General features: G+C 39.8%; 1 protein-coding gene across 6 annotated transcripts; it reads right to left on the reverse strand.

Moving 5' to 3' along the window:
• Window positions 1-1204: 1204 nt before the first annotated feature.
• Window positions 1205-27470, reverse strand: CHODL (chondrolectin). Of its 6 annotated transcripts, none has more exons than XM_074536171.1 (8): window positions 27232-27469; window positions 12230-12542; window positions 11383-11540; window positions 7640-7687; window positions 7188-7271; window positions 5765-5867; window positions 3289-3367; window positions 1611-1750 (listed from the first exon to the last, which is right to left on the reverse strand). In XM_074536171.1, the coding sequence occupies exons 1-8, from the start codon at window positions 27317-27319 to the stop codon at window positions 1748-1750; spliced, it is 876 nt and encodes a 291-aa protein (XP_074392272.1). In that variant the 5' UTR covers window positions 27320-27469; the 3' UTR covers window positions 1611-1747. The 6 variants fall into 6 exon arrangements, with proteins under 6 accessions (XP_074392270.1, XP_074392275.1, XP_074392274.1 ...); XM_074536172.1 differs by lacking the exon at window positions 3289-3367 and adding an exon at window positions 3499-3571 and having other exon boundaries at window positions 1612-1750; XM_074536169.1 differs by lacking the exon at window positions 3289-3367 and having other exon boundaries at window positions 1205-1750; window positions 27232-27468.

The raw sequence follows: 27470 nt of genomic DNA on the forward strand, positions 1-27470 counted from the left end.
ATTCCGGTCTTGGTGATTGTGTAGGATCATAATATTTTCTCACTGCAAAGGAAACTGAAGTAGGGGATTGAACAAAGAAGTTCCTACTGACTAGAAGAACTATAGAATATTTTACGTAGGAATAACAATACTTAACCTGAACTACAGGAAGAGTTTTCTTTGAAAAGGAATCAGAACCACTGCATAACAGCAGCTTTAAGATACTTCCAAAAGTGCTTCAGCAGCTAATTCCACAATTAGTATTAATGGAAACTTTCAAATATTTTTTTCTGTACTCAGAAAATTGAGACAGATTTGTGTCTGAAGTGATGTGGTGAACATCAGCCAGCACAGTGCAGGCAACCCCTCAGCTCTGCTTTGGTCAGGCTCTCCCCAGCCAGTGGTGGTTATCAATCTGTGTTAAAGCCAGCAAGGTTGAACTCAAGCTCTTGACCTCCTGCTGAAATGGCAGTAAAATACCTGAACTTTTGCTCTGACACCAGATTGTCACCAACAAATCAACCAGAGTGCTACTGCCACCACCCCAGCTGCTCTAATGACCAGCACAACCATTCCTAAGGCGCAGAAAGCTCTTAAGCTACCAAAGAGAATGGACATTAATGATGTTAATCACAACTCTAAAAGCCAGCTTTAAATGTACCACAGTTACCTCTAAATCTATCCATCAATTAATATAATTAATGTGTTTCTAGATAATAGTCTGAGTAATGTAGGAATCAATCTATGAGTGCCACTTCCAAGAAAAAGGCTTTTTCTTCTCTTTCTCCAACATTATATTATTCCTAACAAACTATTAGCTATATTTAAATGACCTTTAATGCCTTTTTTATGTAGACTTACTGAAACAGTAATTTTAATCTTAAACTCTCGCCCAATGTGATTTTTTTTCCATCAGAAAAATATTTGACTGAAGTAACAACTAATAGCTGCCTTTAAAGGGCACACCATTAATGAGGTACCACTTTCCAAGTTTTATGTTGACCTTGAGCCAGTATGAAAAAAAGGCTATAGTCATTCCCTGGCAAAATGAATTAATTCTATGACAGCAAAGGGCTTTGATGAATCTTTGAATTTTGCCACATCAGGTTGATGTCACAATATGGTGGCTGTTTCTGTCAGCAACCATGTCATTATTTCATAAAATAATATTTGTTCCCAAGGTTCAAAAACTGTGTTAAGTGCGCAAATAAATACTAAACAAATATTTTGTATCAAACTTTTATGCAAAGATAAATAATTGTTACACTGTAAAATTGTCAGTTCCATTTACTGTACATTGACTATACAATACAATGCATGAGAGACTAAAAGAAACAGAGGAGGTTTGTTTAACTACAAATAGTCTTAAAACTGACATACACTGTGGATATTTCCCCATAAAAACTTCAAATGCTCTGTTCATTTCATTGCTCACAACTAGCTAACTTACATCTCTTAGCAAAATAAACACATACCCTTTATTTAGCATGGCATATTTTGTTACTGAATTAATAAACAAACATCATATAAAAATGATCTGAACATTTGCCTCAAGGGGGAGCTTACAGTTCATTCTTGTAGATCCTTTGCATTTTCAAGCCATTCCAAGCTAATGTTCTTTGACGACATTATAATACAGCCTCACTGCAAAATGTTATTTTTGCCTCATTTTCAGTCAGTAAATCATTATACCTCCATGCTACTGTCCTTCCTGGGTGTCTTTGAAATCCATAGTGTGGATTGGTTTGGACTGGTTTTTGTTCTTCCTTTACTGAAAAATAAAAATACAAACCATTTTCAGTCCATGTGTGCCTTTGCAGTCCTGATTCAGCTCTGTGATCAGACCTGAGCATCCCATCCCCGGATCTCAGGGCCACATTTGGTGCTCTCACAGTGTGGGTTCCCCATCCATTACCAAAAATACCAGACCACTCTGCTTAGCAGTGCTGGTCCCAGGAACTGCACTGAATTGGCCTGGATGGTTTTTATTTCTTTTTTCCCAATTCCCATCCAACCACACCTCTCATGCAGAGTAGTCTTTTCAGAGAAGGACTCTGTTTCACCAGGGCTGGTGAGAGCTGAGCACTTCCCTTGTCTGGGGGGGAGCAGAGCACACAAACCCCCTAAATCCATGCCCAAGGTGCAGCCCACCCACCCCAGCGGGTACCAGACCCCTGCCCACCCTGGGTACAGCAATGGGGTCACTGCACACCCCTGCACCAGCAAGCCCCTTCCCCTTGGGGCTGCACCTGACACTTCATGAAGTGATGGCACATGGATCAGACTCCTGGCAATGAATGACTGGTAGAAAGCTTCCTGAGGGCTGGTTTTCAGTCAAAACTGTCAATAGCAAGGTTTGTGTTTGGTGTTTTTCAATTAAAAAAAGGAAAAAAAGATAAAACTGGTTCCAAAAAGTTCTTGCTCTGAAATTTGCTGATAATTTGTTTGCCCTGATTTTTCCATGGAGTCCTGGCACCCTGAAAGTTTATGGCAGTCTTTCCACATGGCTACAAATGCCACAATACACCATCCTCCCTCACTTAGATTGAGAGATGACAGTGCAATGCAGACTACTGAAAGAGGAGCCACTTCAGGAGCCATTGGAGCTGCATTTCAGTGAAAATGCTTCAATCTCTGGGTAGAATATTGCACACTGGTGATTTTTTGGTTTTATTTTTTTCCCCAATTAAATAAGAACCAGAAGAGGAGAAGTAGACCTACATAAATCTATAAGGTGGAAACCTAAGAGTCCCAACAGTCCTACACATTCAGTTTTATTCCTTTCCTGGCGTGTAAGTGTGAGCGAGTCAGAGCTGATTTAAAACGCACTTAGAGGGTGCTGAATGCTACAGTAGTTTTCAGTCCCTCCAGACTTACCTCTGAAGTCCTACAAAGTAATGCATTATGTACCTGAGCCCATTGGAGTAACTGGAAAGACTCCCTTTGGCTTCAGTGGACTTTAGATCAGGCCACAATGCTATAAACAAAGCAATTGCAATGAATCGAGTAGTTCCAGCGCTTCCATCTTAAAGAAACGAAGTCACTACTTCCCTCTGGATTAATCCAGCAAAAGCAGGCACAAATTAATGATGAAAGGCTTTGAATGGAGAGTTCTTGCCAGACAGCAGGAGCAATTTCTAAATACCTTGGATCAAATGTGTCAAATGAGCTTATCTTCAACAAACCTATGCTGATTTTCACAGCTGGTTCAGGAAACAGATTTTAGTGACAAAGGTAAGATGCAATAAATAGCTTGAGCATATTGGTGTTTTGACCATCAAATGCAATCATAGAAACTGAGAAATATACCAGGTTGGAATTTAAACTTTCTGCAAGGCATTCAGATGATAATGGAGATGGGTCTTTGAAGCAGTTTCTCCTTGCTTCCCTGGAAGAAATGAAAGGGAGAGCATCTAAGCATGAATGAGCTGATCATTTCTGCCAGCTACAGGGACGAGGTGCTGCTCTGCCTCATTACTACCCTTCAAGAGCCCAATGACAGGCAAAATTAGTCATGACCTTTCAAGCTAGGCATGTCCTGGTTGGCCATGGGTTGTGGCTTTCAGAGGAAAGGTCACCATGTTGTGGAAGCCTAAAAAAGAATGAGAAGTCAGGTTCATGTGGAAAGTTGGGGGTCCCTCCTTCCCCAGCAGGACAAAATCCCTTTCCTAAAGTTCTACAGTGTCCAGATGATAAGTTCAAGTGATTGTTTCTTCTTTTGATTTGGTTTTTGCCCAAGACCTTCATATTTGTGGTGAACTAAAATGGTTTGCAAGGGAGATCGTAGGTGGAAATCGAAAATAGATAGGAAAATATTTTTTAAAAAACAGTTTTGTGTCAAAAGATAAAATACTTCATTTCTGGTGATAGTTTTTTTGATCTAAATGTTTTTTTTTAAATGGTTTAATTTCTTTATTTAAAGGTCTTGATGCAACTCAAAATAGACAGTCTGGGAAAAAAAACAAACAAACAATCAACAAAAAAGAGAACCCTGTGTTGCATCAAAACCATTTTTCCTTGATTTTTGTATCATTTCATCTATCAAACTAATCAGCTGACAGAAAAAAAAAATAAAAAGGAAACCTTCCAAGGTGAATTTCCAATATCTGTGTCATGCAATTTTGAAGTATTGGAAGTTCAGATGAATTACTTCTGGATGAAGTGCTATAGCATCAAAGGCCTGATCAAAGCCCACTGAAGTCAACACTACTTTTTCTATTGATTTCAGTGGGCCATGAATCTCTCACTGCTTTCCCAGGAGCATTCAAGGGCTGAAACTTTTCTCAGAAATGAAGGACTTGCCAGAAAAGCTACTTAGATGTACAATACTTACCAGGAAATCCAGGGCCACTGGTTACAGGGTTCCAGAATACAATTACTATGCAATTCTTAGTGTTATACATATTATTTTACTACTCTTTTCTGCTTTGAGCCTCCAACCAGTGGTGAGGTTTCTATATAATCTTTCACAGGCTTTGTGAAATGTTTATTTGCCTGTCATAAGACAGGTTGGAAAGTGTACCTTTTCCTTTTCTTTATAGAAAATGCATTTTTAAAAAATCAAGTTTTTTATGCAGACCTCATAATATTCTGCTGTTTATGGCTACTTGTTTCAATGAGGCATGGTACCAAGGAGTACTGCTAATATCACTGTACATTCACTCACACAGACAGAAACAGCCTTCACATTTGGAGTGTTTTCTCACCTGAAATAAGTTACTGCAGCTATTGGCAGGAAATACTAAGTAAAAACCATAAGGAAAAAATAAAGAGCTAAAAACAAGGATTTTTTTTTTAATTTCTTAAAACAGTGATATCATATTCCTTTTAGTTATTCCTGGTCTTCAAGAGGGAAAACAGCTTACAAATCTTCTCATTGCTCTTGATATTTTAGGTAAACAGCATTTATCTACAAAACATATTTCAATTTAAACTCTTCTGGATTACATGAAGCTGAAAAGACTTTCTGAACTAAAGGCTAAATGATATTTCAAAGTTTCAGAAACATTCTGTTCAGAAAAAAATATTAATTATATGCTGTCATGTCGTTACGTATCTATATCATATTTTGACAAAAATGAAAAGTCCAAAGAATTTTAAAGCCTGAAGCAAATTATACTGTATTTCAAAGGCTGAAACGTTTCTTTTTTGCATAATAGTACCTCTTGCTACAAATACATATCCTTTTATTTTATGCATCCTCTTAAGCACATACATGACGTACAAAGGATATCACACTAGTGTGTGGCTCAGAGCAAGCTTTTGCTTTTCATTTTCAATTTCTGCACTCCAGTGGTCCATATGTTGCTTGTATGGTATGTGTAGTGGAACAGGATTAAGCAGCTGCTGGCCCTTAGGCTTGTCCTTGGAACAAATTTTTACTTTGGGTTAGAAATTGAGTCCTTGGGCTCATCTGTGAAGGACCCCTCTACTATTTCCCACAGTCCAGGTACTTTAGAGGTGGTAATCACCATAAAAAGAGGTGAAATAAAAGTGCTGACAACTGCCCTGACTATCAATGGTCTGCAAAGAGACTTTCTTCAGGAACAGGTGGAGTCCCAGCAGCAGCATCCTTTGAGACCTAGAATTATCTCAGCGTGTTGTGGAAAAAGCCTGAAGGTGAATGCTCAGCTGCAACAGCTGTAAACTACTTGCATTTTAATAGATGAAAAGGCACTTATTTGCATATTTGGGGATAGATGCAAGCAGTCTTTCAGTAGGAATAGCTTGCCAATGGAAATATGAATTCTGCATCATAAAACCACTATGGATGAGTATATTTTACCTTTTATGAAGCATCTGGAAACAGCAAGTCCCAAAAGCCACCAGTATCAACAGCAGCAGTGGTATAGTGGGTATTACAACATAAATTAAATTCGGAATTATACCTACAAGACAAAAATTCTCATTAATGTCTCCCGTGTTGAAATGCTTTTAACCATGTCAGGAAAAATCTGGCGTAAAATTACAGGAATACATTAACTTACACAAAAGAACACATATATTCCTTCTATAGGAAGAGCTCCAAAGAGAAGTCAGCAGTATCAAGAATAATGCAGCGCTTGAGTTATATGCAAAATGTATCTTAAGGTCTTCAATTCTGATATTTTCCAATTTTGTAATTCAAAATTCAAGTGTTTTAATGGAGTACATTTCACTGTCTAATTTTTTTTTTTTGCAGTCCATTTCAACTGTCGACTCTGTCATCTTCATATGTGGATTCCCTGCCCATGCAGGACCACAGGAAGAATGAGCCTGGCTCTCATCTTCCCTTTCCCCTTAAAAGACACACAAATTCTCTCCTTGACTAATGGGGAGAGCTAAAGGTGCTCCTCTGCAGGTGCCTCCACAAAAGGAGTGGGAAATGGCACAAGCTGAGACTCTATAACCTGTCTGCAATAGAGGTTGGGATCTGCAACTTCCAGAAGGGTCTTGTGTCCCAGTAACCACATGCCCATGTTTTGTACTAGTACACATTTAATGTACTAATTGTGGAGCTTTTATTACCTAGTTTCCTATTTTGAAATATTTTCCCTAGCAAGAATAAATGTGAATATTCGTGTTGTGTTTGAGTTTTAGAGTCTTCGCACAGTTTGTATTAAAAGGAATAATTGATTACAAACCACAGTTCCTCAACATAATAATTCCTCTGGAGTTGAAAATAATGGAAACACCAGTTAGGAAGCTGGCTCAAAACCAGTAAACCAGTGGGCAAACAAAGCACCCCTTTCCATAACTTCATGGTGCAATCCTGTAAAATTCAGGGCTGCTCCTTAGACATGTTCAGTTCCTACAACTCTTCCTGAGCCTCAGGATTTCATTAAGAAGATAAATTGCTGAATGAAGCAGTCAGGGGCATTGCAGAACCTGGGCAGCAGTTATCCACTTCCCAAATATCACCTCTACTGGGAATCTCAGCAAGGCACTGAACTCCTCTTAGCATGTGCTTTTCCAAAAACAAAGGGTACTTGGGGCAGCTATGGACACAGTGTCCATTCTAAGTTTGGTGAGACAAGGAAATAATTTGTTTCCACAGCAACTAAAAGGGACTAAGACTCTTGAAATGTTATTAAAATATATGTATTTTCAGGGCACTTCCCAGGGAAACAGACTGTTTCTTCCTTTTGACAAAAATGGAAACTGAAATATTTATTTAATTCCACTATTAATATTTTTAGCAGAACACTACATTCACATGAACACATTACCTGTTTCAGTAGCAATAATATGATACTGATCTTCTGGTTTGCTTGTGTCATAAGGATTTCCTGCTGGCACTGTTGGAAAAATATCTGAAAAGGAGATCAGAAATTTTAGGAAAACAGTAAAAAATATGGTCATTATGTAGTTAATAAATTAATAGTAATTATATTTTAAGTTATATTGGTAAAATGAATATTTTTATGATTTATTAAATATACATGTAAACAGGATTTTATTACAAAATTGGAACTATATCTGGAAGAATTACAAGCAGTGTTATGATGAAGAACAGCCATATATTTGTAGCTGTTGCTCTCTGAAGAATGAATTTTTCGTATGTTTTTTCAGTTCTTAACTGTGCCTGTTAAACTTGAGTAATTTTGGAGGCTCTTGAATGGTATCCTTACAATTATGTATTTACCAGTGCAATGGAATTTAATGTGTCAAAATTTCTTACCGTATTCTGGCTCTGCTCTGTCTCCTAATTCTTTTTCTAAGACATTATCTGTTAAATCAATATTTGAAATTGATTGTTGAAGAATGAAAAATGTGTGCAATAAAACAGATGTTTCCATTTTTTTTTCATGCAGTATCACAGAAATAGATACATTCCCCCAAACAATAATTGCTTAATTCTTCAGCATTTCATCTTCTTACCAAAGACTCTTTGCAAAGTACTGTCAGATCACCTCTAGTTCATACTTTTTGCTCCTTAGAAGGCTATAATTTAGTCTAGATTCAATTCTTGGTGGCCTCTGATTTAATGGCTAATAGTCAAACCCTAACTTCCTGTGCTGAATAAATTTCCTAACATATCCAAGGCTTCATTTGTGCAGATAATTCTAGAACAATATATGAAGTTCTCTCTATCATAAGGTTATACTAACTTAACAGTGCTATGAGACTACAGTTCTGAGTGCCTTGATAAATACAAACTGCTAGGAGAAATCAAAACAGCAATAAAGCCTTCTAGATAAAGGCAATTATTTCACCTACTTGGTAAAAATAGCTACATTTGGCCTTACATAAACAAAGACACCAAGATACACCAAAGAACTGAGCTGCTGTCTTTTGACAGCAGAAGAGGAGATGAGTTTTTAATTTGATTGCGTAATCAAACCTACAGGAGCTGGACAGGAACTAAATGAGGTCGCAATTACCAACCTATAATTAAGTTTAAGATCACTGAATGATCAATAAGACCCAAAGCCAGACTGAACATTGCAGCAGTAAACACTGTCAAGGGAGGGCTTGGAAAAATAAAAGTGTCCACCAGAAATGTAGCTGCTACTTGAGCAAGCTGTCTAATGAGCACTGTCCTGGACCTGCTGATGATACAATTAGATGCAGCTTTATCAAAGTCACCTGCAACCTGTTTTGGCCTGTGGTTGGTGTCATGCATCCTATATTGAATACAGACAGGAGAGTTGTGAAAAACAACATACTCGGATAACAAACTGAAATTCAATATGCATGTGGCACTTCAGCACTCCTGGTGAAATGGATGTATTTTGCACTGCTAAGAGCTGACACTGAAGCCTTTACAGTGATTTAAGGGGGGAAAAAAGGTCGTTTGTAAGTCTCACTTGGTTTGAGATAACAAAAGTAATTTTCCTACAAACATTGTGTTACTTTCTTCAGGCAGTGAAAGAAATTACATATATCTATTTATATACATTTTGCATCTACTCCTTTCCTCTATATGACAGAAAAACACATTTCTGGAGAATACTCTGTTTTGCTAAAGAGCACAACTCCAACAGTTTGGAAAATAAATAGCTACAATTCAGTAGCACTGCATTTAGCTGCATAACAATGTCAATACTAACAATAACCTACCTACGCATTGTTTGCCTTATATGCCTCATTATAAACTAATAACCCACTTTCTACCTAGAGAAAGAAATATAAATGTATTTTCATTGTTTCTATTATCACCTTGTTTTCTGACAATCCAAAATATCCAGCATTTTCTCAGATGGTAAAAGCAATAGAAAAAGCAATTCTTTGTCACATCTCAACAAGAATGGTAAGCCATTCACAAGCAGAGAATAATTATTTAATTTAAATTTGTTTGCTTTTAAAGCTACAAAATAGACCTGAAACCAAACCTTTTTAATAAAGCCCGCAATTTCTGACATAAAAATGTTGGGCTTTTAACAACATGAAACATTTTTATTTTGTTACGTGATTTCAAAATAATTCTAACAGTTCTAAAAGTGATAAAATTGTCACATTTCCTTGAAAGGCCAATGATGATTACTGATCATCATAAAGAGTGATAACCACTAACAATTTCAAAGGCAGGAACAGGTTTTGGGGGTGGTAGTATGCCAAAACATGTTGGTATATCAACTCTGCCAAATATTTAGTATTTGCTGGCAATATTAATTAACATCTTCATTAAGTGAACAAAAAGTGAAAAAGATATGTATCCACCAAAACCAGAGGAACAAAATAGCCTGGATTTGTATGGACAGATAGATCTCTACAAAGAGAGTGATAATTTTCTGATCATCAGCATAGAGAAACAAGGTAGGAAACTGCAGATTATATAGTTCAAACAGCTGCTAAGAGTGGGATTTCACAGAATCATAGAATGGTTTAGGTTGGAAAGACCTTAAATAACAGCTTTTTTCCAACCCCCTACCATGGGCAGGAACACCTTCCACTGCCCCAGGTTGCTCAGAGCCCAGTCCAGCCTGGCCTTGAACATTCCAGGATGGGGCACCTACAAATTCACTGGGCAACCTGTGCCAGGGCCTCACCATGCTCACAGCAAAGAGTATATTCCTACTGTCTAATCTAAGCCTGTCTAATCTTTCAGTTTGAAGCCATTCCCCCTTATCTTGTCGCTTCAGGCCCTTGTAAATAGTCTCTCTCCATCTTTCCTGTGGGCTCCCTTCAGGCTCTGGAAGGCCATAACTAGATAATCCAAAGCCTGCTCTTTGCCAGTCAGAACACTCCCAGCTCTCTCAGCCTTTCCTCCCAGCAGAGCTGCTCCATCCCTCTGATGCCCTCGGTGCCTGCTCTGGGCTGGCTCCAGCAGGTGCCTGTCCTTGCTGTGCTGGGAGCCCAGAGCTGGATGCAGCCCTGCAGGTGGGGGCTCAGCACAGGGGGCAGAGGGGCAGAATCCCCTCCCTGCCCTGCTGCCCACGGGGCTCTGGGTGAGCCCAGCACACGGGGGGCTCTGGGCTCCCCATGGCCAGGCCATGGCAGCCTCTCACCCACAGCACCCCCAGGGCCTTCTCCCAGGGCTGCTCTGGGTCTGCTCATCCCCAGCCTGCATTGGTGCTGGGGCTGCCCTGACCCAGGTGCAGCACCTTGGACTTGGTCTGTCAAACCTCATGAGATTCCCATGGGCCACTTCTTGAGTTTTTATTAATTAACAAATTAAATAAATCCATAATTTCATATGCATTCTTTTAGCTTAGTTTTGAAAAACAAACACACAAAAAATTATTTGAAAACATTTGCATGGTCCTGCAGAAAAACACGTTTTCATTCACTTTAAGTATGGCCAGGAACAGAAAATTTTACAGGCTCAAACTGGAAAGTTTACTTTTTATGTCCTTTCTGGTTTTGCACCTTGTTCTAGTTTATAGTTCACTTTTCCTCTATTGACATATACAGAACTTATGTCATGTCTGAAAGTACAGCCAAATTGCTGAAGATCTGTTTTTTCTGTCACCATCTCAACTAGCATACATCTGCTTTTCATATCTCTCTAAGTCTACATGCAGGAATGCAGAAATTTTTCCTGCTGTTCTGGACTTCATTCTTCAAACCATAACTTTTTTAAACAACCACCACATGTAAGTTGGTATAAAATGGGAGAGTTGCAACTATGAGGACAGTGCTATATTTTTTACACTAGGACCAAGATGTCATAGTCATCCATAGAAAGTAGAAAAATGTACACTTAAAACACTTTGTAAGGGAATTAATTAAATCAAAAAAACCCTGGGAATGCATGATAATGAAGCTAACTTTGAAATCATGCTTGTTAGATATAAACAGGTTTATTTAAATGTACTAAAAATGTATTTTAATAGTTGTTATTGACATATAATATCCCTTGTTAATGCCAGCTCAGGCACACACCAAAGGAATCAGTACCACAGGCCAAAAGATACTTGAAGATTCCCTCACAAACAAGACAATGTCCCACCAGTGAAATATAACTTCAGTTTTACCTACCTGGGGCATATTTGCAGATAAAATTGTGCTTCATGTTGCATCTGTCATCGTTCCACTGATAAAGGTATGGCCCCCCCAGACCAGGGTTTGCAGTTGGCTGGTGATACATCACCACACAGGCTTCGCTTCCACAGGAAGGCTCATCTGTGTACCAGTTTCTAGTTTTTGAAGATAAGGTTCAGGATGACAAAGAAAAGAGTTTGCATCACTGTAGAAATATCAACCCAAACAGTCCTATCCTCTTCAAAGGCATCCTGCATTTGCCACAACCCTTCTGTGAAAGACCCAAGAATATCTCTGAATATTAAACAATTCTGATCAAAGCATCTCTGCAGAAATAACACCCTACTGCTCTGCTTTCCTCCCTATAAGACTCTTATCCGTCCCCTTGTTTTCAGTTCTATGATTTGCTGTTACTCTGGCCTTTGGCTTCATCAGGAAGTTAAAGGCTTTTCAAAAAGGGTAGAAGCACAACAATTTATGCTGAGCATCTCACAATAATTTATTTGGTGGCTGACTCCCTGATTTGAGGTGGCCAGAGCCCTGCAGAATTTACCTGCCTGCTTTCAGACCACACCTGAAGGACTCTGTGTGTGGCAGAACAACCTCCAAACATCCTGCAGAGGCAAACTCTGGGGGTGGGAGCAAAGAAATTCATAGGCTGAGGCCGCACACACAACGCCATCCTGTCACAGCTTCAAATTCAAAACCCCGATGGCCAGCTACCCTTCATCTGGACAAGTCAAGGGGGAGATGCCACAAACTTCATGCTGGCAAGCAAGGTTTAGCATTTCAGGGACTATTTCTTTCCTTGGAACCTTCTCAAGGAGCAGTTTCACAGCCTTACCTGAATGGTGACATACTTCCATCGGCCCACTGGTAGAGGTCGGGGCAGGCACTCGACGTGGCCAGTCCATCACCGCTCCTCCACAGCCCAATCCAGAAATCACCATCAGAAATCCCAGAGCCCGATTTGGTAAGGTTCTGCAGCATGTTTTCTATCAGCTGCTGCTCAGCTTCACTCTCCAAGCTCAGCAGAGCCCCGCCATCAATTTCACAGGCCTGGCGGGCCTCCTGGAAGCCCACACGTCTAGACAAGTCCTGGAAATAGGCTAGTTTGTAACAGGAATGCTTGAAGGCACCATAGCACACCTTCTGGCCTGAAAAACAAACACACGGGGCTGTTCAGAGCACAGTGATGAATATCAAACCTGCAAGAAAAGAATAGAGCACTTCATGCATATGCTGGTGAAGGACGGAAGATTTTTTGCCTGAGAGAATTCACGGTGATAACCTAGCACCACTGAAATCCTGTGCTCTAATTTAAATTTCAAACAGCACACAGTTCATGGGAATCTATGCCATCCTGCCATGGCCTGTGAAACTCTCCAAAACACTGAAGATTCCCAATAGGCTCTAGAAAAATATTTACTTTATAATGACTGTACCATCAGGACTCTCTGTTATAGCCAGGATCTGTTTGGAGTGTATTTCCTTGACTATTGCATACTAAAGGACTAACTTCACTTTTATTGTGTAATCAGAGCTATTCAATTTGAAAAAAAAAGTTTCAAATACACATGTTTAGTGGCAAGAAGCAGCTGAATTTTTTTTGATATCTTAATTTTGAGAGGCTGTATATGAGAGAAACCCATAGGAACTCTTCACTTCAATGGGCTGAGGCACAACCTCTAAAGTCTATGGGAGGAGAAAGTCTGCTCCTTACAGTTCTTTGTCTGAGAAAGATTTGTTTCCTAAGTCTATTAGAAAGTCTGTTTCCTAAAAAGGAAAAATAATTATAATTTTCAACTCTCTAGAGTTTATTCAAGATATACAAGATGAGGAATTAACACACTCACTTATCAGCCACAACTGAACTCCAGTATGCTTATTTAGGGACAGAATAAGGCTTCTAAATATAACCATCTCTTAAAAAAAAAAAAATTAAATCAAGCTTTTTCCAGTATAAAAATTTATCATTGGAGAAGAAAAGTAGGAAAATTTATTTTGTTAAGTAAGAAAGACTGAAGGATACCAAACTAATAAAAAACTACCAAGCATTATCTAGACTGTTTAGAAATCAACAAAAGTCACTATTTTACTGGAAAATCTGACAATCACACAACATGCTTAGCTGGAAAGGATCACTGAGGACCACTGAGTTCCAGCTCCAGCCCTGTGAAAAACAGCCCACGTTTCTGAGAATGTTGTCCAAAATCTTCTTGAGCTCTGTCAGGTTTGTGCTGTGACCACTGCCCTGGGGAGCCTGTTCAGTGCCCAGCCACCCTCTGAGTGAAGAACTTTTTTCCTAATATCCAATCTAAACCTCCCCTGACACAGCTTCAGGCCATTCCCTTGGGCCCTATCACAGATCACCAGAGAGAAGAGATCACTGTCTGCCCCTAACCCTCATGAGGATGTGGAAGACCAAAATGAGGTCTCCCCTCAGACTCCTCCAGGTGGAACAGACCAAGAGACCTGAGTGGGTCCTCATAGAGCTTCCCCTCAAGGCCCTTCTCTATCCTCATAGCTCTCCTTTGGGCACTCTTAAAAGGCTTTTTATCCTTCATATATTGAGGCACCCAAAACTGCTCACAGCACTTGAGGTAAAGCCACACCAGCACAAAGTACAGCAGTTTATTGTACTGTATCGGATTTGCATCTGAAAATCTCATATTTAGTCTCACTTTTAAGCAAACCCAGATATGTGACTCATGTAAATAACATCTGAACATGATTTATTCTGTTTCACCTTAAAAAAATTGCAATTTGTCACTGGGAAACAGCAACATCCTCACATAACTTCAGCTATATTTATGTTTTCCCAGGCAACGTTTTTCTGTGCACAAAGAGTAAATATCAAAGTAAAAAACACCCTTAAAAGCTACATAAATTTCAATCTTTTTGCATTAGCAGTGCTTAATTTTTGTATTTAATAAATGGGATGTTTCCAACAGCAGACAGCACAAGGGCTGAGTCAAAGACATCTCTGTATTTGCACAAAGCATAGTTTCAAGTATTTGCAGAGACTAAGCAGATTGTATGAAAGATGCATTAATATAGGAATGGAAAAACAGGATCAGCTCTTGACTTTTAGCTAAATCTGAAAGTAACTCATTTTTTTGGAACCATTTCTGTTCTAGAAAGCTAAATTATAGGGGCAATAAGGATATATTATGCTTAACTTTCTAGGGTTTCCTACAAATCTTGTAATATTTCTATAAAAAAAAACAAACTAACAACAAACTCTGAAACCTTCACTTTACCCTATTAGTTCATCTGGAGAAGGACTATCAGGAAGAAAAGCATCTTTTAAATCTCATTCTTACCTTGGCAGACAGACTTCTGAAAATTTAGTTGTTTATCAGTTATTAATCTACCAAAACAACACAGGAACAAAGAACAGTCTAAAAAAAAGGACAAGCTTGTGCCACAGATATGGAAATAAACAGGCTCTGAGATCAGGCAGAGAGTGCCAATTTTGACTTTCTCTGATAATGTCCTGACAACACAATGTATGTCCCAATTTTTTTCCTGATATTTCCCTTTATTTGTATGTTAGGAGCCTTGCTCCCAATAAATGTAGCAAGGGCCATAGTCCTAGCTGGGCTGTGGTGCTGAAGAAGCAAGGGACACTCCATTTAACAGAGCTGCACATGAAATAATGGGCTTCCTCCTAGGTTTCTTGGACAAAAAGAACTACTATTATAAAAGTAACAAAGTGATAAGTCTAAATGTTGCAAAGTGGGAAGCACAACAATGAAAGTCCATTGTTGAAATGAAATCCCAGCTCACTCCCTTCCTCTACAATGCTGAAATTCCAATTTTGCTAACATGGTCGATTTTCCCCCCAGGAGCTGTGTCTCACTGACAGGACAGAGTGCACAGGGAAGGAGGAGCTGATCAATATTGTGGCCCTCACTGCTGGGTGAGTGACAATGGCTCATTGCCAGAGTACACATGTGTACACAGCAGCACAAACAGCCAAAGCCCAGCATTGAATTATGCAGGACACTAATCACTTCCAAGGAAAAGTGACCACCCATTTCTCTGTAGTTGGAGATTGGATTCAAAGCAATAATTCAAGATGCACATGTAAATTTAGGAAGAGTGCTTTGTCCATTGTCTTGTTCTTTTTATTTTCCCAGACAATCTTTGACATAAATTCTTCCTTGATTCCTTTCATTCGGTGCACATACCTCCCCTTGACATCAAGGAGTAAGTTATGAGTAGGTGTCAAAATATCCTGGTCACAGTTTCAGTCATGCAGGAATGTTCAACCAACTGTGATGAGCAGGCTGATCACTATGGATCATAGTTCCTGCGCTGTTCCTCCCTCCCATGGGAAAACAACTAACTTTGCCCTTATAACACACAATCCACTCCCACCCCTGCATGTTTCTCAGGTGGCTGAAGTGCTCCCCTCCCACTCTGTTCTCATGCACAGCCTCTGCTTTTCTGTGACTATCCCAAAATCTGGGCCAAACCTTCTATCAGAAGAAATGGATCCTTGCTGGCTGAGCTTCCTCAGGATGCTCATCTGCCTGTCAGCTGCTAAATAGGGACTCAAACACAATCATAGAATCTTTTAGGCTGGCAAAGACCTTGAAGACCATCAGGTCACAGCAGGTGCTGTTTCTGACCTGCTCCAAGGCCTGTATCCATAAGCTGTGCTGTGTTCTTGTCCAACACAGGGGCTGCATCAATGCTCATCGTCCACACAAGGAAACCAGGTGGGACTCTATGGAGCAGCAAGGAGGATGACAAGCATTTGTGATGCACAAAGGCAAAGAGCTACTGCAGCCCTAAATATGTGCCCAGCCTGTTCCCATTGTGCACTCAAAGCAGGGAGCCCTCTCAGAGCCATCAGAACACAGATGTGAAGGCTCAACTTCTATCCAAGGGTTTGCAAGTTAAAACTTTGAAGCTTTGTGGAAGACATTTTCTTCCTTCCCTTAAACAGACCAGAATAATTTTTAAAGACACCGTTTTTATTGCAGATGTTTGGGCAGGGTTAAGTAACTCTAAAATCAAGTTTTACAAAGTGAAAGAATTGAAAAAATGAAAATTTGAATGAAATCCAACTCCTAAATTACTGCTCTTTCATTTTTTTTGCTCTCTCTACCTGTGGCAAAAGAAATAATTTCCTCCTCACAGGCTAATCATTTCTGCAAGAATATACCTCCAGAAACCAACAGAGAAAACAGCAAGAAACAAAGAAATAATTGGCATTAGGACCCACAGACCCAAAGAGTGTGAATGAAGCGTGTGAGGCAGAGCAGTGAGCTTTCTGGAAGAAGCTGTGAATTTCTCTTGTTCTAGTTAATTTAATCCCTGTGTTTAGGCAGTGACCTGCTCTGAATCTTTTCTTTCTTCTTTTGAAGCAGACTTTGAACCAGTTCCACTGCAGCAGATAAATGTGTTAATGGAAATCTGCAGTTGTGCCTTAATAGCTGGCAAATCAGTTGACATTTTAGTGCTCTTCTCGGAACAGACTGAGATGTCAGGTTTTAAAGCTTCATTTTTTTCTCTCACTACTAATTTCTGAACTACAAAGCAGAAATAATTTACCACTAAAAAAATGACAGAATGGACCACATTGTACAGGAGACAAGATAAGTATGGAAATATCAACTATGTGCTGCTTTACCTTATTCTAACACCTTTCAGCAGACTCCAAAATTAGTTCTAAAGCAACATTTTGTTATTTCAGCTGTATAAATTGAGTTCCAATTTTTCTGTGCCAATTGAATAGAAACTAGATTTGTAAGCAAGACTATTGGAATGAATCACGCTAAGATACTACCAATGTAAATAATCCTTTTTTGTTCTCATCATCCCATTAGCTGATGAAAGCAAGTGAACAAGATTTCCTCCAGAAAGTGCTAGCTACCATCTATATGGGCCATTTTTCATCTTTGGGTGTTTCCCAGAAGCTCCATTGTAGAATGTTTAGATATCAGCCTCAGAATAAGGATATTTATAAACTAAATTATTCATTAAAATATTTCTGGAGATAATTGTACAGGGGGGAAAGAAAATCTCCTTCAAGAAAAAAAAAAAAAAAAAGCAAATAGCAAGCTGTTATTTCAATCAGTTATATCTCCATTATGCTTTAATAACCATGCTTCATTAAACAAATAATAGGTTCCTTGATTACTGTCATGACAGAAGTTACAGCAAAGTGTCATTTAGAAGCAAAATTGCTGATAAAATACCCAGGTCAAAGACTTTTCTCCCTAAGAGCATCAGGCTTATTACTAAACTAAGCCCCCACAGGTCCATGAGAGGCACAGAGGTCATTTTGAGTGACACACCTCGCTTAGCTGGAGTCTTTGAAGACATCAGGTAGAAGATAAGCTCCCTGCTGATAAATCCCACTCCTCTTCCTCTTGACCCTTACAAACTAACATGCAATCCAGGGCTTGATACCATTAGCATCCACCTACATTAGGTCAGCCACTGCATGTGCAGAGCATATGTGAAGAGAGACAAAAATGAATGCACAAAGCCTGATGTACTGAACTCCATTATGTTTTTGTATTTTGACTTTTTTTTTCTCCCCAAGGTAATGGATTCAGCAGAAAAAACAGAAGAGCACTTGGCAAAAAGCAGTGTGAAATATTTAACATTAACCAGAGCAGCAAGAGCCTGATGGAGACCTCTGAAAACAAAGTGACAAACAAAAACACAAGGACTTAAGCGAAAGAGATAATGAAATAGCAAAACAGAAATCTATGGCAACTAACGAAAATCTTCTCTGCCTGTGTTATGAAAACTAGTCTTGCCCTTGAGCTTGCATGAGCTCAGTGACCTCAGGGATGACCAACCAGCATGCAGGACACTGGGCACAATTTTGTTTTCACCTGTCCCCACACCAAGTCCCAGTGATGCACTCCAGAACGTGGCCAGGAAGAGACTAAGTGGTAATAAATTTTCCTAATCACATTTTGTTCCAAAGCTGATGCATCTTGTCAGATGGTCTTTGTATCACCCAGTCAGATTTTGCCTGGGTTCAGCTGCTGCTCACATTTTGCTATATTACATTACTGCTGTTGATGTTTTACTGTCTCATATTTGCGTTCATCCACCAAATATAATTTTTTTTATGATTCATATTACTTTAAAAAAAAAACAACTGTGATAACATTTTATAATTACGTTCTGTCTGCATTTATGATAAAAGCAAGCTGCCATCTTTTCTCCCAAAGTTTGTAACACTCAAGACACACCATTCTCCAGCTGAGCCAGTGTTCAAAGCACTGATGTTTCTCAGCTCATAGTCCTGAGCAGTTTAAGGAATTCCATAAAATTGACATTCAAATAAAACCTGCTGTACAGATCATATGCCAGCCTTTATCTGATATCTTCACAGCAATCTCTTCCATCCCTTAGCAGGTACTTTTTTCTCCAATCCTCCTGAAAACCCAAGCCTTCTGAGGGAAAAGGAAGTTGTTACTGATTTATTCTGGATTAAGGATTATGCCTAAAATATCATCATAGAGCTTTTTCTTAAGTGATTTCCCAGGGTGAAAAATTTTCACAGGTTCCAGGTGACTTTTAATGGCTTATATAAAAACCCCTGAGGGTCACATTTGCCTGTCCAGCAGCTGTGCTTCAGGCAGATGTGCACAGCAGACAGTTTGAATGCATCATACCAGAGCATGCAGACCATGCCTAAGGTGCCTAAATGGAGGCTCCCCCAACCTCAAAACTGCAAAAAATTCATCTATCAGCCATTCTTAAAATACTTCTTGTAATGGATATCCTTCTTGCTAAATTCTTGTGCAAGTAAAAGTTATTGATGCATTCATAGACAGCAAGTCTAAAATGATAAATAGGATTTTTTTCTATTCGCTCTCAAACACAAGCCACATAAAGTAGCTTTAGCCATTAATCATCCCATATCTTGTGAATTAGCAAAGATGATGCAAGAGGTCCTCAGACAAACAGGTGTCTCTAGGATTAATGCAACTTTTGCAAAGAGAAAAAAAACAGGGATGATGAAGTTTTAAGTAAAATCAAATTACTGTATTATACCATTTATACAGAGATTTAGCACAGTTATGCAGAATATGAAGCTACACAAGATGCATTTATCCTGTCCAGCCCTTTTTTTTTTTTCTTTTGCCATGGAAAGTCATTTTCAGTACATTTATTGCTGAAAACGGGTTTTCAGCTGTATGTTAGCCTCTACCAGATCAGTTATTGTGTTTCTAAGCCCTTTTAGGGAGAGGCAGTGGGTTTATTTCTGAATGACAACTGTCCTCAATAGGCCCATTATAGCTACACCTTTCAAAAAAACCAAGCAATCAAAAAGGAGACAGTTCAAAGGAGCACCTGGCAGTGCCCATTTATACATTAAATGTTGCTCATTCCTAACACCTGGATTTTGCCATCAGCTGAATGGAAGTGCAATTAAAATTGGATCTGAGAGCTTCCCTGCACAATGCAGCAAGATTGCTGGTCAAAAAAATGGGTAGTTAAGTGTACACATATGACAAGTATTGATCTAAGCAGGTTATTTTGGGGAGGTATGTCAAAGCCTCTGTGAGCTCAGAACCTGTGCTTTTCTATGTCTTGGGAGGATGCAGGAAGAGTCCTTGTCCTGCAAAATCTTCTTCATCATGTTGAATAAATTGGTGGGAGAATTTGCCTTTTCCACAGCAGAACAAAACTTTGTCTGGATTTTCAAAATCCCTGATGTGGTGCTTCAGGCTTGTTCTTGATGTACTGGAACTGGAATACCAGCCAGCATGAAAGCTGCCATCTTCACACAGCAATTCACTTATTTCCCAAAGAAAACAACACACATTTATTTCTTATACTTAGCTTCTTAGCCCTGGTGCACAAAGGAGGGAACTCAGGCCATTGACAACAGAGCTGTAAAGAAGTAACTTGATGTCTAAACCTCATTAGAAGCTAATCAATACTTCACCGTTCATAATTACCATTGCAGGAAAACATACATTAACCAATACAAGGTGTCTTCAGCTGGAAAATTAATATCCATTTTTATGGAAAAGTTTTAGTCACTGATTCAAGTCATAACTCAGAGTCAAAAAAAAGTATCTAAAGTATTTCCCAAAAACTATTTCTTTTTTCCCTCAGGTCAAATCACTAAAGCCCTGACAGGTTTCCTTTCTTCTAAGTGAAACATATCTTCATTTTGGCATCAGCTCTGGTTTCAGCTATCTAACACATCATAAATTTCAAGCATGAGATCCATTTAGCTTTTCCTGTAATAACTATTTTCCTTTCTTCTGATCATGTGAACTTAACAGGTGTATATCACAGGGCTTGCCATGGCAGTCAGCCACTTCCTTCTCTAAGGGGCCAGCTCACAGCTGCACTGTCCTGGGGGCTCACAAAAAGTGGCAACATAGCTGCTAAAACAACCCCCTAAAGCTGCCAATTGCCTTCCCTTTTTTAAGGAAAAACTTGGACAGGATCAGGCAAATGATAACACCCAAGCGTCAATGGCATCTATTTGAACCTATTCAAAATAAGAAGAAATAGAGTGTGTCAGAAATAGCTACATATCTACAAGTCTGCTCTGGGATGTGAATGATTTTACCCAGAACTTTAAAACCTCAGAACAAAAAGAAACCAAATCAAACCCCCCTTAACAGCTGAAGCTGTTAGCAGTGGGTTTGCTTTGTTTTGTTTTTTCAATTCTTACAAACACAGTAATACACGGGTTAATTCTTATAAACACACACAGTGACACAATAAATTTTTATATATCGTAACCTGAAGACACACCAAGCACTCTACAATTTCAGATGTTTATTAAAAAGGCATAAATACTGACAAAACTGGCCCAGAGAAACTGGGTGTCCCATCCCTGGAAGTGCTCAGGGTAAGGCTGGATGGGGTCCTGAGCAATCTGGTCTAGTGGAAGGTGTCCCTAACCATGGCAGAGGGTTGGAATGAGATGATCTTTAAGGTCCCTTCCAACCCAAACAGTTCTATTATTCAAATTAAGTCCACTCATCAATAGTTTTCTATGCAGCTATGAAGCCCAGAACAGAATTCACAGAAACTTTTAAGACAGACATACTATGTATGGCAGCTAAGAAATTGTTGTTAATTTGCTGTGGAATAGACATAATAGACAAAAATTGTACTCTGAATGTTTTAAGTGTGTGTGCCTGCCAAGGGGAGCAGGGAATAGTTTTGTTCTCCTATCCCAAACCAGCAGACATTTTTCCAAATACCCACTTTTATACTCATCAGTCAGTTCCCTCAACAGGTTTTCTCCCAGGCATAAATGTAAGCACTTCTGACAGTTTCTGCTGATGGTTTATTTCTTATTTTTGCCTCCAGAAGGAAATATTTCACAACTCTTTGGTCACAGAATCACAGAGTATCATTCATTTGGAATAGACCCCCAAGGACCATCAAGTCCAACTCCTGGCCCTGAACAGGACCATCCCCAAGAACCCCACCAAGAGTGTTGGCCAACTCCTCTTGAGGTCTGTCAGGCTTGGTATGACCAAGCCTGTCAGGCAGTGATCACCTTCCTGGGGAGCCTGTTCCTGTGCTCAACCACCCTCTGGGTAAAAAACCATTTTCCTGATGGTCAAAACAAATCTCCCCAGTCAGCAGATTCCCCTATGTCAATTAAATTAAGAAAAAATGAGAAGAGAAAAAACATATTCCTTCTCAATTATTTTTCATAGCAAGCATCATCCATTCTCAGTAATTTTCAGTGAAATTTGAATGCCTTTTTTCCAAGTAGGTGTAGTTTCATGCACTTGTTATCAAAGTATTTGCAATAGATGTAGGCAATATATATGGGTGCAAATTATAGTAATTTCCTTGGTTTGAGAGCTTCCTAGGGTGTAACACCCTTTATGCATTTTGGTGCAGTACTGTAGAGTGCTTTCTTTTTGGGGTAGTTCCACAATTAAAAGAGAAAGCAACAAGCAAAGCCTTGCTCATTCACTGCTCCTAAGAAAGTGGGAAAAGCCAGTTCACATGGAATCTTAAAATTGATGACAGTTCACTTAAGGCAAAAATTGAGAGGAAGTTTGAGGGGAGGAAAAGTCTGCTAGAATATTTTCAATGATAATTTACACTAAGGGAAAATTCAGAGGTAAAGCATCACTGGTTAATTCACATTACATGTAGTCCTTGAGATACAGTGTGGGATTCATCTCACCAACCTTAAGTTCTTCTCAATAACCTGTCCATACCTAAACTGACTCACTGACCTCACAGTGTAGACAGCTGAACGAAAACACAGACTGCAGTATCCATTAGTGCAGATCTGCAGTATATTCAAAATCCAAATTTAAATGAAATTAATCCCACTCTTAAAATATCAACTTTTGTCCTTCCATCCTTATAAAGCGAGCCTAGATTAGCTGGATACTGCAGCTACATTCAGATTTAGTTAGAGACATGCCAACTTGTTAGTTAGGATTCATTAATATTGGTGAGAACTGTAGGTCCCACTGTTTGTCAGTGGTGGCAGTAGGGACTGCTACAGCAAGAAACTCAACTTCCAACTAGTGAGTGAGAGGTAAGAATTAGATTATAATGGGATTAGAGTGTAGCAATTACTATCAAAGGATTGCTTCATCTTACCTATTGTACGTTAGCATCTACCTTCTTTTCTGATCCATCAGAGATTTGCAAAGAGAAAGCCATTATGGGAATTAGTTTCAGAAAAATAATGCTACATAGAACCCTTTATGAACCAAAGCATGTTCCCCTGCAAACATCTTATAATTGAGAAGTTTGACCTGCACAGGATCAGACCTGACCTACAGAGAGGTAAAATCAAGGTACAGAACAGGAGTTCAAGCAGGCAGGACCCCAGATTTCTCTCTCTGGGAGCAAGAAAAGCCATGTGAAAGCAAGCACATTGTCCATACCATTCCACAAGGTTTTACCATAGCTTCCTCCATGGCAGGGGTTCCCTCTTGGGCTCTTTAGCCAAGTGGAAAACTGGGACTTGACAATTGTGAGTTTGAGCTTTGCAATGCCCTTCTATTTTTGCACAAAATGCTGTGAGCAAAAAGCTGTATTCCTGGAAAAGCAGCATGCTGGTCTGAGACACAACACTAGGGTTTTCCATGTCTCTTTCCTTATCCCTGAGCAGAACTGCAGCCTCGCCAACCTGCACAACTCTCACTCATGAGGAAGGTAAGCTATACATGGCTGACAAAGAGGGACGGGGATCACCTCTAATACAGAAATCTGACTCTAGAAACTGATTTAAGTACTTGGATATTTCCACCCTGCTACAGAAGGACTCCTCCACCATCAGAGGTCTCATCAAAACTGGGTTGTCATTCCACATTTGGAATTTCTTGGTTTGCAGCAAGGTGTGTTTAGCAGAAACACGTATTATATCCAAAATCACCTCATTTCACTCTAAGAGCACAGCCCATTGATTTGGCCCTTAAGAAGACAGTGCTCAATACAGCTGGATAAGGAGAAGAAATAATAAAGGAGTCCAAGGAATAATAAAGGAATTCAATGCCCAGCTTCTCCTGCACTTCTCCAAGTCTCAGCTTTAGTGATTCCTGAGACCTTCAGCTGAGCAAAAGGATCTTGTACTATCTGGGTATGCCTATCCAAGAAAATCTTTTGTAGGACAGAACTAAATGCTACATATTTCCAACAAAATGTGTTCAACACACACTGTTGCACATGCAGATGAGATGTCAGGTTTTTTGTCAGGTTTTATCCTTTCAAATTCTGAGCTGCATTTCTATCTTGAAATTTACAGTTCACACCAAAAAAAAAATCCAAAAAAAGCCAAAAACAACAAGGCACAACTTTAAAGCAGGTTTTATATGGAGAAAATGCTTGCACTTTGACAGACAAAACTCAGGTGTGATAAGCAAGCAAGGAAATTGAATTAAATTAAATCATGCATCTTTTGAGAAAGGGTTTGTTATCTCTAGTCAATCCAGTATCCATGAAGACATTGCTTTAATTCTCTTACTTTGCAATACTTTATGCAGAACTCAAATCTGATCGTTAGCCATGTGAATGAACATATTCACTTCCTTAAAGGCATCTGAAGCAACAAAGTCTATAGTTTAGGGGCAACTCTGCTATTTTCCTGACTCACCAAGTGTTTTTCCTCCTTTAGTGTTTTATATATCCAAGTTTTGCACCAAAATAGATACATACTGTTTTAAAATAAATCACTATTTAATCTGCTATTGATGCACAGCAATAGCAAAGAGCAAAACTTTAAAAGCTACAGAAATACAACTAGACAAACAGCAGTCATTAAGTTATAATATCTATGATTAATACATAGGCTGTTAAATGATTAGTAATAAGATTAGCTTGCATCTCTCCTGCCCAATAGATACTTAAAGTAATTGCATCTTTGCAAACTGCATTATCATCACTTCACGTTCTTTATGATGTCATGGGACAGCAAGGCAGACTCAGCACTTTCTCCTGAGACTGCTTTGGCTTTTTTCCTATAGGAATCAATTCTCTGGCAATACTAGACAGTTGGATATGGAGGCTTTGAGCACTGCTCACAAAACATGTCTAGATACATTAAAAATTAAAAAGCATTTTGCATTACTGTTTAAGACTTCCCAAAGTAAAGATGGCAAAGAAATAACACTAAAATGCAAATTGCTTGATGCCAGCCATAGTTTTAATTATATCCTAGGAAAACTAACATACTTGGAAAAAGCAACAGAAACACTTTACTTTAAAAAATGGCATTATGAAAATTCAGGCTTTTTCTTCTCTGTCTTCTTGACACTGTGATCAAAATGGTAGCAAATCTGGAGTTATTCCTAGGTCTGCTGCAAACTTGCTGCAGTCAGTGGGACTCTACAAGGTCCAGCCAGCACTCCAGCAGCCTCACAAACAGCTTAGGGGAGAGATAGGAACTATATATTTATTTGGAATGAGAGCTGTGGAATTTCCTACTATGCCCAATTATTAATCATGACTGAAGCATAAACATTTATTTTTTTTTAGGAATAGGTCTGTTTAAGGTATAGACTTATGGTTTCAAACATAAGCTTGCTTAAGTCCAAACTGCTGGTTCTTATGCAAGAGAGAGGTAAGATAGATGGGAGTCAGGTGACAGCACACACTGCCCAATTATTCAATGGTAATATTTCTTGCCTAAAATAGTGTCAGCTACTACTAGTACTGCACCTATCCATGTGCATGTGCCAGGATATGGGTGTGGTCCTTGAGAGAAAGAAAGGAGGGGAAAGAAGTTCTTCCAGTACATAAGAATATTTGCAATAAGCATAAATAAATAAATGTGGCTGTTTTTGTCTAGGAAACCTTTATCTAATGAATACAACTTCAACCAATAAACTAATGATACATAAAATGGTTCTGTCTGTAAGTAGCTTCAAACCCTCCCCTGTATTTTATCAGACAAGAATTATCAGCATGATTCAGTGACATGAGGCTCATCATATGGTTTGAAATGCTTCAGGGAAATTTGGGGCAGAGTCTGTGTCCTCCCAAAATCCCCAAAGCCTAATGTGCATCTAGGAACAGCCTGACAAGGCACTATACACACATCACACATGGCTTTAAAAGCTGCACCTCAGTTTCCTATGTCTCAGTTAAACACAGAAGCTGCAGCTGGAAGATTAAGGGACTGGGTTTCCTTAGCCACAGGGATTCCTGCACTGAGGCTGCTAATGCCAAATGCATCTCATAGATAATTATTCTTCACTATTCCTTTAAAAAAAACCCCAGTGTTACATAGCAGTCATATAAATTGTAATACTTAGAGCTTTGATGTATCATATAAGCCAGTATAATTCACAGTATAACAGAGATAGATTAAACATTTCAGGTTACTGTTGAGGCAAACAAGCTTTTTCAAAGCTACTTAGCTATTATTTCCTGAAGATGCTGGTTTACCAAACCCCAAGAGCTCATCTCAGCTATAGCATCAGAACCTACTTCAAATAGAGCATCATCAAAATGGTCCAGTGACTGCTACTAAGAAAGTTATCTGAATTCAGCAATCAAATGCTTGCAACAAAAAAAAAAAAAAATCTACAAAAAAGTTGATTGATATGCTACTGTTACAACTTCTGAAACAAAAGTATACAAATAATTTGGAGATAGTTTGTAAGAACCACGATTTTAGCCACATATACACACACAACTTGCTAAGAAACAGAGTGGAGAGTGTAAATTTTTGTTTCCAGCCAAATGCACGGATCTGTGGGCACACACAACATATCCCCAAGAGCCTGTCAGCTTTAGTCTGGAGACAGTTAAGCTTAAAAGGGGTCTTTTCACTAAATTTAGCAGTTTCTGAGCATATGCACCTGTATACTGCAAACACACAGTGGGAGTCTACAGCTCTTAAACTCAACCTGAGCTCCAATGTTAGATACAGGTTTCCAAAGTATTGTCTTCCCTTTGGTTTTGAGAGTTGTGGACTCACCCACACCCAACAAAACTATTTTACACCGCACGCTCTTAGAAGTTTGCCCTCTCCTCCCAACAACAGCGCACACAAAGAAGAAACATCCCTGTCCAGCCGCCAACAAAACTCAGCGCACAGACAGACGCTCCTCGCAAGACGCTCCATCTTTTGAGGCAATTCGAACGCAGCCGGCAATGAACCGGGGCAGGGCAGGACTTGGGGCTGCCTCGTGTGCCCGCATCCCCCGCGCTGACCCCGCATCCCCCCGCGTTCCCCGTAGCAGCAGCAGCCCCGCTCCGCCAGGCCAGGTGCGCCCGGGATGCGCTCCCGGCGCTCGCTCGCCGCAGATACGCGGGGGTTCGGCAGCGGGCTCGGTCCCTGCTTTGAGCAGCGAGCTCGGTCCCGGCTCGCCCCCGGAGCGCTGCGCTCCCGCACCGCGCACTCACCGCTGAGGACGCGCCCGGCGAGCGTCCCCGGCCCGCACAGCACCGCGGCCGCCAGCACGGCCAGCCCCAGCCCTCCTGCGGCCCCCATGGCGCTGCCCCGCTGCCGGCTGGCTCCGAGAGGCGCTCAGGGCAGGGCGATGCCGGCGGGGAGCGAGGGACACACTCGCAGCTCAGCTGCTGCCCTCCGCCACCTCCCCGCCGCCCGCCGCCCTGCATTTATCTGCTTCCCCCGGGGAGGG

Source organism: Zonotrichia albicollis, chromosome 2, assembly GCF_047830755.1.
Source record: "Zonotrichia albicollis isolate bZonAlb1 chromosome 2, bZonAlb1.hap1, whole genome shotgun sequence".
NCBI classification, from domain to species: Eukaryota; Metazoa; Chordata; class Aves; order Passeriformes; family Passerellidae; genus Zonotrichia; species Zonotrichia albicollis.

Bases quoted from the DNA above. Each gene is read 5' to 3' on its own strand.
- CHODL (XM_074536169.1), bottom strand. From the start codon at position 27,319: ATGGGGGCCGCAGGAGGGCTGGGGCTGGCCGTGCTGGCGGCCGCGGTG. The intron at 12,543-27,231 runs GTGAGTGCGCGG...TTTGTTTTTCAG, and splicing joins CGCCGGGCGCGTCCTCAGCG to GCCAGAAGGTGTGCTATGGT. The intron at 7,688-11,382 runs GTAGGTAAAACT...TTGATTTAACAG, and splicing joins TATCTGCAAATATGCCCCAG to ATAATGTCTTAGAAAAAGAA.